A 13481-nucleotide genomic window follows, 5' to 3' on the forward strand; every position below is an offset into this window, starting at 1 on the left:
AGGGGTTGGAGTTTTTTTTTGTTAAACCACCTGGAATGATGGTCAATTTGGAATACTTACAATTGTTTTAACTTCTGCTGTCTTGTGTGTGCCCTACACGAATTCAACACTAACAAAGACTTTGGGTTGAAAAATGCCATTTTTCTCTTTCACCACACATTCTCCAACCAAAATTTCATAACCTCAGAATTTATCCAACCTTTATCATTAGCAGTAACAATAATATCTTTGGAATCGCAACTTTTTGGAACAGTCTTTCTTTTGAAAATCACATCGATGGCAGTTTGGAACCATCTGCAGTTATGCAGAGAACCACAGTAAAGTTAGACCTTTAGTGCCCTGTTGTAGCAACTGAAACCCCTTTTGCTCCCTTCAGATTCACAGTCCTAGAACTAGGCATGTCAAAAACTTATGGGAACCTCATCCATATTCCCAAAGTGACAAGCATCAACCCCACACAAGTTTTCTCTCCAAACGAAATTTAGCTACTTTCGCTTCCGAGTCGCATGGCAAATTTTGTCCAATACTAGTGGAGGAGCGCACACTTAAATTGTTTCTCTTCATAAATCCAAAAACCCAAGATGGGTTGGCCTTAAAATCCTTTATATTGTCGTTTTTCACAATTCTTTTCGATTCCTGCAACAGACAGATAGATATTCTCATACCTTTAGCTCTTTTACTAACAACCCAATCAAACAGTGTATGTAAACATTTCAGGAGACTATTTCAGCCTTTTGCCATTCATGAACACTACTTTCTCCAACACTGAACAATCTACCAGCTTCACGATTCACTTTTCCTTTGCTACTTCTACAACTTCAAGCTTGAACTGCGCTTTGTAGGATTTTCTCCAAGAAGTACTTCTGTCTTCCATGGGTAATTCAGATCTAATAACAAAATATAAACAAATGATGATTTACTTTATATGAATTCCTCTGTCCTCTGTCTGTACTTCCTAACTCTATCGCTAGTTGCTGCATGCTCGTTATCTATACATCACAAAGAGTGATGAAAATGTTGGGGGTGCACGTTATATATTAGGTGCACACCATCACGGCAAAACATGTGGCTGATTATCCTGAAACCATGTTGAGGTGGTCAGGTGCATGAACTGTGAATGCCTTTAGTTCATTCTTCACATGCATTGGGGACTGAACTTCTCAAAGTTCTTAATGTGGGATGATGACTGAATGCATTTAATTCAGAATCTTGTCTGGCCACTGCAACAATACCATTTGTGCCTCACAAAAAGCAGAATTAGCTAGAGATGGTTTCATACTGTTACAATGCAGTCATCCTGGTGATGAGGCAACTAGAATGGAAGCATTAAAGCAGCTGTTGATTTTTTGTTAACTTGATGTGTGATGTGAAGGTCATATTTTATTAGCACTTAGGCCATCTTTTCAGATGTACCTTGGAAATATGTAACAAGAATAGTGGTTTTTTTTTGTGTGTGCGCGTGCACGTGTGTGTGTGTTTGAGGAAGGGGGGGGGCATGTAGTATTTTATTTGTTTTTGTGAGTACTGTTGCCATTGGCCAAGAAAATATGGTGAAAATAGTGGAGTTCTGTAACAAGGGCTGCATCGTTAGAACAAGTAGCCCTTTCTTTACCTGTAAATATTTTTAGAATTCCATACTGTTGAGCTGGATGATGATGTGATTGTTTATGTAGATACTTCCTATATCTACATACATATTAGAAAAATAATATCGAATAACTGTTTACCTTTTGTAACATATTAGTCACTCACCTTTCAGATAATCACTATCTTTTTCTATTTATAGAAAGCCAATGTGTGCACATGCACACGCGCGCACACACACACACAGGATGTAGATCACATGGATTGGCAAATTAGGGGCAGGTAGTGAGAGAACAAGGGTTTATAGATTTTTTTGCTTTGAGAATTGTAAACAGGCAGAATAGTTTGAATAACAGACTGAATACACAGTCTGTTAATCATACTTTGCCATCTACTCTCCATAATAGCATTTTTCTTCCCTCTTAATTGGAGTTTCTCTGGGATGAAGAAGGGTAGCCCATGTTTCAGAGCTGAGTGATCATGGTGACAGGTCTCATGAATGCTCCTTAATAGAGGATAATGATAGAAACATAGGTTATTAAAGGGATTTTTATAGAATGGATTGTGTGATATGCATATGTCTCCTTATATAAGGGTTAGTATAGGTCTTCTGCAATGAGTCTGGATTCCATGGAGTTTCTTATATAGTAATGATAATAATTAAACATCTGGAAAGAAAATTTTCTCCTAGAAGAAAACAAATATAATACATAATTATGTTTTTCATATTGCCATTTATATCAGAATAATTTTGTTAAATTTGTATATGTGCTATATTCTAATATTAGTATTAGCATTACTTCCAATCCTCCATGGAGTCCAAAGACTCATTGCAGAAGTCAAATATTCAGACCACACAATAACTATCATGCCTTGCTTTGAATACATTCAATGTTGGAGCACTCACCACCCATTCTGGCAACACATTCCATTCATTCACCACCCACCAAACAAAAAAAAAATCTTTTTTTCACCTCTTTACTCACGTGACCCTTGTACAGCCTCCAGGGATTACCTCTAGTTTTTACATCACCAATTATCCTATGCTATAATTCCCCTGTGTCTATTTGATAGGCTCCTCCACTAGCTTATATGTCTCAATCATATCACCCCCCTCCCCATCCTCATCCTATCTGCCAATCTCTGAAGACTACATTCCCTCAATCTGTCCTCATAGTCAATATTCCAGAGTCCTGAGACAGTCTTAGTTATTTGCCTCTGCACTCTCTCTGCTGTTTCCCTATTACTGATATAGCCAGGTGACCAGATCTGTGCACAGAAATCCAAATGAAGGTGCACTCTCTAAGGTGCCTAATTAGCACCTTAGAGAGTGGAACTATCACTTCCTTATCCTTATATATCAGCATTCTTTGCATTATAGCAACAATGTTTTGAGTAACCCTTACAACTTTTGTGATGTTAGTAGAACAGAATATCGGAAATAGCAGTGATCTCTGGTGTATGCACCAGAGATCACTGCTATTTCCGATCATGCCTTGCTATAATTCCCCTGTGACTTCATGCTGGACTGCTACTGTTTAAGTTTTATTTTAATGATATCGAGGATCATTTGAAGGGAAATAACCAATTTGCAGATGATACTAACCCAGGGAGGTCATTATACAGGTGATTAAAGATACAAAAGGATATGAATAGACTGATGTTGTGGCAAAGTGGAAGGTTAGGACTTTGGACTGAAAAGATTACAATTTGCACACATTGATGGGAATGCACTGCAAGAAAATGATGAAGCTAGCTGATAATGAAAGACAATCAAAGTGCAGGAGAAATATTGCAAAAGTGGGCAAAAACAGCTAAAAAAAATCAGTTGAATGTTGACAAGTATCCATATGGAGGTTATTATTTCTCTATATAAGGCTTTTTCAATGATCCCATCTGGCTACTCATGTTCAGCTTTCACTGTGTGGATTTCTTGATAATGAGGAAATAGTAGAGAAAATTCAGAGGCTAAACTATAATAATGATAACAATAACATGTACATTTCTTCACTTCCTGACCTCTTACATTTTTTCTATAACCAGTACTTTTGTATTTCCAGCCTGGATGGCTGAGTGGTTAGCATATCTGCTCTCCAGCCAAAAGGCTATGGGCTCAAATCCTGCTGTGGGCATGGATGTTTGGGATTGTCTGTGGAAAAAAACTAGTGGTGGTGGTTAGCAGGAGATGGCATTGGTGTATTGTTGTAATCAGTTGGTGGATTGAGTGGTGGAGACAGAGTTGTAGAGTAGGTACCCTCCTTCGATGAGTGTTTGAAGAAGAGGAGGAGGAAGTGCAGATGATTTGCCATTGCTAACATCTGCCACATTTTAGACTACCATAATCTCTTCTCTTCCTCTCAAATACTTCCTGGTAGTCCTCCTATTTTTTTTTGAGATTTCTACCTACTTACTTTCCATTGAAGACAGCATAATTCACCAGGCTTAATTCATATCTTACTCATTAAGATTTCTAAACCAGTGAGCTAAGAATTCTAGCATTCTATTAAAATATTGAAATAATAGAAACTTTATTGTAAAGTTATCTCAGTTTTACATATTTTCTATTGATAATTTTCCTTTGTTTTTTAATAGCTACTAGTGGTTTCACTTCTGCAGGAAGCATTAAAAAGACACAACATTATCCTAAATTTTATGGTGCTCTTTCTGTAGTGGCTTGTTTTGGTGTTATTATACCTTCTTTTGTCATAGCTTGGATTTGCTGGAAAGGAATTTTGTTGAGGCATAAAAAACAGATGTTAAGTAAGTATTTAATCCTTTAACTGCTGACTTTATATTCTATCAACATTGTCCCATGTGCTGAATTAATTTTGCAAAAAATTTATAAATAAAATCAATTAAATTCTTACTGAAGTAAGAAGTCCGGACAGCATCATACATTCTTGATATACACTTGTTCACTCACAAAAATGGCAATAATAGTGTTTTATAAAATTTGCATAATCAAGGGGGAGTCCACTTGATTATGCAAATTACACACATTAATTTATGTAGAATCACCAGGATCTTCTTCATCTGAAGTACACAATTCACTTAACTCGGACAATTCTTCTCCTGACTCATTTGTTGCTAACAATTCATCAATTTGATCATCAGTAAGATAACGCAGATATTTACTGGTAGACGCCACATTGTGACATCCAGGAAATCGCCTGAAATCATGTAGTTTATGCATCGTGCTGCATATTATTATTATTCGTGACACCTCCGAGGAGTCCGAAGACTCATCGCGGGAGGACACCTACTGTACAACTCTCAGTCTCCACCCGAACCTCTATTACCAATCATCCACATTAACGCCATCTACTGCCCTCCACCACAACTAGTATTTTTTGTCTGTAAATTGCGTGTGTTCTGAAGGGCTGATTTGTCTGTATGCAGGCTGAAAAACCCAAGTTTCTGGGAGAAAAACCCTGCTACCTCCATATGAGATCAGCTAACTCACCTTCGATTGAAAAAGTCCATATATAAAGATTCCTCCCGTCTCGACGAGAATCAAACTTAGGCTTTTACAATCGAAGTCCGCAATGTACTGTTCTTCCAATTGCACAACGGAGGTGCTTAATATGATTAGTTGTACCAGTTCAAATTTTTCTCTTAAGATGTCATACAAGGACAGAAACCCAAGTCAAATAAACTTCAATTGGTTGGCAATAGATGGAGGAACCTACCCGCGAAGTTTGAATACCTTATGATGATTCTTTCCATACTAAAAAATTGTCTGAATGTGGGAAGTGTGCCAACCGTTCAAATCGAGTTAACTCGACTGTAGCAGTTAAAGGGTTAAGGATATCATTTTTGTAATAGATTAATGAACCATTAATTTTTAAAAATATCATAATGTTTTATTTTTATTATTATTGAATAAATTTTATTAAATAATAAGTTTTATTTTTTTTAATAATGAGTTCTTGTAAAAAGAGTTTAATTGTGCTATTCACACTAGTTGCATTGACGATATTTGCCACAATCTTTAGGAAAAATATTTTTTGGTTAACAGACTCGCTGTACCATATTATTCTGCACATGATTCTCACTGTTATCTGCTAAATACCCTATTCAAACTTCATTCATATCTGATGTTGGAACAGTATTAGTGAGGTTGTGATCTAATCAATAGTTAATCAATAGTTATGATCTAATCAATATCTATGTTGGTTATCATATTTTTTTGTCATTTCAACAATCATGCAGGTTGTGTTTATCACCTTTGTAATGCATTCTACCCATATCACCTTTTAAAACCCTTTGAAGAGCTACTGGATTAGCCATGTGCCTAACAGTTCTCCTCAAGTTTGCAATGGATTTAACTGAAGATTTCATTTAAATCCATTCCCATAAAACTTTAATGATAATTGTAAGGACAGCTTGAGCCCGAAACTTTCTTCTTATGAAAGTCACATAGTATATATTGCCTAATATTAATTCTAAAATACAATGAAATTATTATTGTTGCTGTTATTACGTGACACCCTCCAAAGTCCAAAGCCTCATTGAGGGAGGGCACCTACCATACAACTCTCCATCCCCACCACTTAATCCATCAATTACTGCGCACTGCCACTATCATCATAATCATCTACACAAATGCCATCAGCACTAGTATTTGTTGTCTATAAATTGTGTGTATTCTCAAGGTAGATTTGTCTGTATGTGGGATGAAAAACTAGTGTTTCTCTAAGGAAAAAATTCCTAACTCACCTTCAATTGAAAAAGGTCATATAAGATTCCTCCTGTCATGACAAGAATTGAAAATAGCCCCTTTCCAATTGAGGGGGCACAATGTACCATTGTTTTTCAAATTGTATTATGGAAGTGTTAATCTGATACAGTACCACAATTTGAATATATGTTGAACTTCAGTTAAGTCCACTCAGTCTATAGCAGTGGTGTTCAACCTTTTTTACTATACGACTACTTTTCTATAAAAAGTTATTCGCCGATCTACTCTCATACATATAAGTTATTTGCCGATCTACTCTCTTACATATAAGTTATTCGGCAATCTACTCTCTTATATAGATCACGTTTCCCCAACCTGATAACTGATTACGCACATATAAACAACTAAAAACTTTATTTGTGTATTTAAAAATTTATCGCTTTTAATTATTTTAATACAACAAAAAAAAATACAAATATATTGGAATAAAATATTTATTTCTCTATTTTGGAAAACCAAAGTTAAAAAAAACAACAGATTGATTACAAACTCACAAGTTACAGGAAATGCTGGTTGATTAAAAAAAAAGAAAAGTTAATGTGGAATTTGGCATTATTTGGACCTTGCAATATTTTCATAGTCAAGTTGATATGAAGAAGTGGCCAATCGCAGACAATCATCCAAATGATCATTTATAATTTGGTTTCTTAATTGATTTTTTATGAAGGTCATATTTGAAAAAGCGGATTCTGACAGGTAAGTCGATCCGAAACATGACAGAATTTTTCGCACAATATCAGTTAATATTGAGAATTTTTCATGTGCATGCTTCCAAATGTATTCATTGTTTATTGATTTTAAATGTAAACTATTCTGAATGTTTATTATCTCAAGTTCTACTTCAGCTTGGTTTATATCAAACAGCCCACTAATTTTATTTGAAATTTCTGTGATGTTCAAGTTTTCTTGAAATGAATTATTGATAAAAGATACAATCATTTCAGTTTTATTAAAATCTTTAAATCTTGAATTTATTTCTTCCTCAACTAATTCTATTTCAGGAATAAATTCTTTTAAATCATAGTGAAGCATTTCTTGATTTTGTTCAAAAAATTTTAATAAATATGGGAGAAGTCTAAATTCGCAGTCATTTATATTTTTCTTTAATAAAAGTATGTATTGTTGGAAAGTTTTTATTGAACTTAACATGTCAATTAAATTTTTATCTCTACCTTGTAACTCTAAATTTAAATTGCTTAATTTCGTACAGAAATCTAAAAATGATAAGTGTAGCAACCATCTTTTATCACTCGATTGTGGATAAATATCTCCTTTTTCTTCAAGAAAAATTTTTATATCATTAATTAATACAAGAAATCTTTCTAAAAATTGACTTTTGCTGATGAATGTTTGCTGAGCCAGCAAACATTATTGTACAACAGAAGTTCCCTATCATCATCTGCCTGTAATTTAAATAACCGCCGTTGCAGAACTTTTCCTTGAATAGAATTTACAATTTTAAATGTAATATCCAAAACATCCACTGAGCTACACAGGTTAGCCTGTGCAGCTCAGTGGATGTGGCGTTTGCACACCACGGCGCTTGACAGCACGAAGGAAGACTTAATTTTGAGTCTAGTCAGCGACTAGAGGAAATTTTTCTAAGCCTTTTTTCAACAGGTTCACAAGTTAGTCGATCTCTGGCACGGGCTTTTTCCGGTTTTTCATCCCATAACTGAAGAAAATCAACCATAGAACCCACATTATTTCAGACATTAAATACGAGTGGTAGGGTTAGTGACCACGAGATGGCGGCACTTGTTAAGCAGTCACTCTTCACTGCATGCCGCTTAATTAGTGATAGCCTTGGGCCAGCTATCTCTTATTGGGTACCAGTGGAGATTGAACTGTCCACTCAGTGTCCAAAAGTTAGATAAGGCTAAAAATGGCCTCACCTACTCCCTATATATACGGGAATAAAAAGGCGCTACCCGATAGCTGATTTATCCAAAAAATCTTTTGTGTTTAATCTTTTACTGCGCGGTACTTGTTGGTGAATAATACAGTTGTACGTTAAAAAATCTGGATATTTGTCATCATATTTACATAATGAAATGTAGCCTGATTTATTACCTATCATTGCAGTAGCACCATCAGTAGTAATAGACACAAGTTTAAAAAGCGGAAGTTTGTGTTGTTTCACAAATTCATCAAATGCCGAAAAAATATCTTCTCCCCTAGTACTTTCCCAATAATGGTATAATTTTCAAAAGTTCTTCTTTACTTGAATAATCTTGAAATACCATGCGAATAAATACCATTATCAATGTTACAATTAGCAATATCAATGAAGTCATTTGATTCATCAAATTGTAATGTAAATGCAACACACTGGTGAATGTCTGACATTAACTGAGTATTCAGATCAGCACTTAAAATTTCAACTCTTCTCATAACCGCTGTTCTGGAAAGTTTTAATCTTTAATATTCGAAATGATTTCATTTTTATTTTTAAAATCAGAAAATAAAGATTCTGCTGCTGCAAGAAACAATTCTTTTATTAATTCTCCATCAATAAAAGGCTTTTTTTCTTTTGCTAATAAATGACACACTTTCAAAGATGCAGTAATGACTGATATTGGTTTATTTATTACTTTCGAAATCATATTTTATTGTCCAGAAAGTCCTGCCTTTAAATTTATAATTTTTGATTTGCGTATTTCGGAATTTTTGGGAAAATCTTCATCATGTTTTGCATGTAGCGATCGAAAATGTCTCTCAATATTACTTTTTTTTTGGAATTGCTACAGATGAATTACAAATCAAACAACAACACTTTCCATTTACCATTGTAAAGAAAAAATCCGTTTCCCATGCCTTGTGAAAATGATACGTCTTCGATTTCTTTGATACACTCATGATTATCCTCAAATTAATGAAACGCATACGATGTGCTTTTGTTATATGTCTGCTTTTGCTATCCAGTCGTTACTGCGACATTTTAAACTTTTATTATTATTTAACTTTGTATACTTGTCATTTCTATTAATTACTTGTGGCATCTTTTACTCTATACTTTATTCTCTGTTATTCTAATTTGCTGTGCGCACTTTCTCTCTCACAGAATCTCTTGTTTATCTTATTACGTGCTATGTTTATCTACCTTTCGCATTACGAGTCTTATGCCTAAGATATTAGAAAATTTATCTAAAATGAAACTGTGCCACTAATATCTTTGATTAGCAAAAAGAACTCAAATATATGGCTGGTGGATTTCTCTCTCTCTCTCTCTCTTTCTCTAACACAAATTCCTACATTAAAACTTTCACCAACAGTCGTGGTCTATTCTTTTTCTTAATTTCATGCTTTGGCCAACTCACTTAGATTCCCACTCAACAAGTCCGATTTATTTTAGAAATAGTGCAGTTGTAAATAAACAAACAGGCAGCACTCTTTTAACAAGAAAGTCATATGACAATTATTTACATTACTATGAAATATACACAATTTTAACGTTAGGGAGATTGCTTTCTCTATCTATCTATAAAAACTCTTTAGTAAAAATTAGAACCTTCTTTCTTCACAATTAAATACTTTCTTTAACACATAAGGCCTACTCTCAGTTTACAACTTTTTAATTATTAATCTCCAAGCTTACTCGTAAAGAGGTTACCTAAATCTGTGTTAAGTTATCTTTACACATTTGATATCAACCTCTAACATGCCAATTGATTCTCTTATGGACATTTCTTAACACTATTAAACATATATCTTAAAAGTCTTTCTTGTATCAACTATAACAGAAATTATATAAAAGTTTTGAACTTACAAAGGCTCTGTATCTCACATTCAGTCAAAAGTCTTTCACTAAAAGTTCTATGGCAATTCTTTAGTCTCAGATCTTCTTAAGGAAATTTTAGCTCGGCTGCATCTCATCAGGAACGTATCAGGCTGTGGGCTCATTCAGCTCAAGCAAAAGGTTATGCTCCCTCGGTGAAAGAAAAACTTACGAGTGAAAGTTCTTCAGGAAATTTGCCTTGCCTTTTCTCCTCTGCTTGGGCTCGCCGAAAATGCCTTCTTTTTCTGCCATTTCAACAGCTAAAACTGCTGCTAACTGGATCCCTCTCTGGCCTGGAAACTTTTCTCCGGCAATTGGAACTCTTCCTTTCGGCAATTTGAAACCTTGTCTGCGGCCTAGAAGTAGTCTCTCTCTAGTGACGTCTCAAACCAAGAAGCTCCTTTCTGGAAGCGGGAAACTCCTCTCTCAAGCAACGTGGCAACCTCTCTGTCTCTCTGACAGCGACTCTGAACTGGGCGACCTCCTCTCTGACAGCAATTCTGGAACAGGACCCCTTCTGCTTGCTTCAGTCCCTTTTTATTAGGCCTCCTCTGAGACCTCGCATGAAGTTTGGCAACTCCCCAAAGAATCAGTATGAGTCTTTCATCTTAAGTTTCAAGTTCGGCATGCCTTTGGTTCTCCTCCACTTTCTTTTGATTGTAAGTTGCCGGCCATCGGAAAGTTGTTTGAACTTTTTCTGACTGACTTCAGAGATATTTACACTTCGAGCCTGCAAGCCTTTCTCATACATACAAGTTTCAATAAAAATCTTTCTAATGCCGCCATGTACAGCTTCGCCGACAAAAACATTGCCTTTGTTTTTAAGACTAACATATTCTTATTAAATCAGTATATACAGTTAGCTTCAAAAGAGTTATTTACAAAAACATCTAATACAGAGACAAACAAAGTTTAGACAAACAAAATCGATGTAATGTGCTTTGGAATATTTAATATTTAAGCTACAATCGAGTTTTTACACTTTGCTTATAATCGTATTCACTCGGCTCGCTGTTTGACTTCCACTGATCCAAATTAATTCATTTACCCAGACTTATAAGAAAATTACTGATTTGACAATTTTAACAAAAAATAAATAAACAATAGCAATACACTTAAAGCGAATTAAAAATAATAAAAAATAATGATAAATAAAATATTATGTTTTCAGTTTTAATTAAATTTGTCAGTAAGGAGGAATACACAAGAGATCGACCAAAAATCGCTCTGCAATCAATGGGGTGAACACCCCTGGTCTATAGCAACTAGATTTTTCTGCCAAACAAGTAGTGGTCATAGATACATATTTCCCCAACAAACAGATATTAAATTATCAGGCTGGAGAGAAAGGTAGTTGAAAAAAAAAATGCTAAAAAAATTTCCAGTAATTGGAAATTTTTTTATTTGAACTGAATGAAAATTGGATAAATAAATAGATAATAATTTTCTATAACACTGAAGAATTATATCATTCAATACATTCTGCAGCTGTAGCACATGTTCAAGATGATCTCCATTTAGTTTTTATGCATTTTTTGAGCCTCATAATAAAGTTTTGCTTCATATGCATGAATTTTTTTTTAAACTAATCCCACTGTTATACCAAATTGTTGTTGTTTTGCATACTGTAACAAATTACTTTTGTGCTCTGAAGATGTCAGATATAATACCAATGAAATATCAGCAAATATGTTAATAAGTATTATTTTCTTATCATTCTGTGTTGACATCAATACCATGAAAATAAATAACAAGTTTTGCATCATATTCAGCCCATGGGATTGACTTGATAACATCTTTGATCATTTCTTTTAGTTGCACAATATTTGTGGGCCTGTTAGCGAACAGTCTTTTAAATAACCCCATAGATAAAAATCAGGAGTGTTTAAATTGGGGCTGTGTTTGGGGGGGGCACTGAAATTCAGTCTTGAGACTGATTTCTCACTTCCCAAGTGTTTTGGCAACCATTCTCTGTAGCCATTACTAATGTGTGCAGTCAAGCATCACCCTGCTAGCACAGGAATTTATCCAGAAGCATGGGGTAAAATGATGTCTCAAGCACACTACCAACATGCTCTCCTTTGTGATGGTGACTTCCCATTTCATGCTCTTTAAAGAAGATGGAACCAGTTAGACCACTTTAGGAAATTGCTATGTAAATAGTAATTTTTCAAAATGCGAAAGTCTTTCTGCAATTTCTTGAGGTGTTTGTGATTCCCTCCTCCTCCCAGATGATGATGATGTTTTTTTTTAGCTCTAACTCTTCTGTGGAGATCAAAGTGATCATCCTCTTACATCCAAAGAAAACTAAGAAAATCTGAACTATGCTCAATTTGAACAAGCAATTTGTCTGCCTTTGCCTTTTTTTTTTTTTTTTTTTTAGTTTATTCTTTTCAGAGCTTCTGCTTGGTCTATATACATATGGGTATTTCTTGTGATCATCAACATGAGTCCTTCTTAAGCATTTCTCTGGTGATTCCAAAACTGACTTGCTTTTCTAACAGAAACATTTTGTGCTGTTATTATACAGATTCTCATACTATTTTGATGACTTCTCCTGTTTGCTTTCTGGTCTCTTGAGTGGCTTACATGATCATCAGAGTTTTAATTAAGATTTAGACAGTCCTATATTTTCTGAATTTGTTCACCTAACTTTATATGTGGCTTTCAGGGGACATTTTATTAGCATTAAATCTTTGCAAAATAGTCATATGAAATCTTGAGCAACCCATACCAGAAGTAATTTTTGACACAGAAAACAAGGTGCTTTAGTTCCCAGTTAGGCTTTGATATGATTTTTGTCATTGTTTCTAGTGCATCCAAGGACATTACCAAAAAAAAAAAAAAAAGAGTAAATATTTATTTTTAAAAATAATTGTAAATGGAACCTTTGTGTGTGGGAACACTCTCTAAGGGTGAACTAAATATGTACTAGAGTGGGGGAATATATAGATATCTTCACCTTGGTTATTATTACTTTCTTATTGGAGGTTTGAAGTGACCAACAGTTGTGTTCAGACCACTGTTCAAGTCCCATTATGAGTTATTTGGGGCATCATGAAGATACCTAGAATTTCTTCTTTTAAAAGTCCAACTGTAAAAAATGATTATTCTGCAGACAGGCTACTATATAGTATAGTGGACTTTTTATCTGTATCATACCCACAAATGGTTGTAAATCTATAGTACATTAGTATTGGGATGGGCTAAGGAGTTTTTGTTTATCATTTTTGTAATCTTTATTTATTTCTTCATATTTTTTATTTATTTTTTACATACTCCAGAAACCCTGCTCTAGAGACCAAACATGCAACTTTTTCATAAAGGCCTCCATTAAGCAAGGCTCTGATCTCACACCAGGTAATGAAATTCATCTCC

The 13481-nt window shown here is 34.6% G+C and overlaps 1 protein-coding gene across 4 annotated transcripts in view; it reads left to right on the forward strand.

Annotated features, from left to right (window-relative positions):
• LOC150094730 (cell adhesion molecule Dscam1-like) overlaps positions 1-13481 on the forward strand; it is a 194618-nt gene that overhangs the window by 157547 nt on the left and 23590 nt on the right. For all 4 annotated transcript variants that reach the window (XM_090411357.1, XM_090411356.1, XM_090411354.1 and 1 more), the window contains one exon: positions 4177-4344. In XM_090411357.1, coding sequence (XP_090267483.1) covers positions 4177-4344 — 168 coding nt within the window. The remainder of the gene's footprint in view (positions 1-4176; positions 4345-13481) is intronic.

This window comes from Typopeltis vanoorti, chromosome 21, assembly GCF_054136105.1.
Source record: "Typopeltis vanoorti isolate ZY-2024b chromosome 21, IOZ_Tvanoo_1.0, whole genome shotgun sequence".
NCBI classification, from domain to species: Eukaryota; Metazoa; Arthropoda; class Arachnida; order Uropygi; family Thelyphonidae; genus Typopeltis; species Typopeltis vanoorti.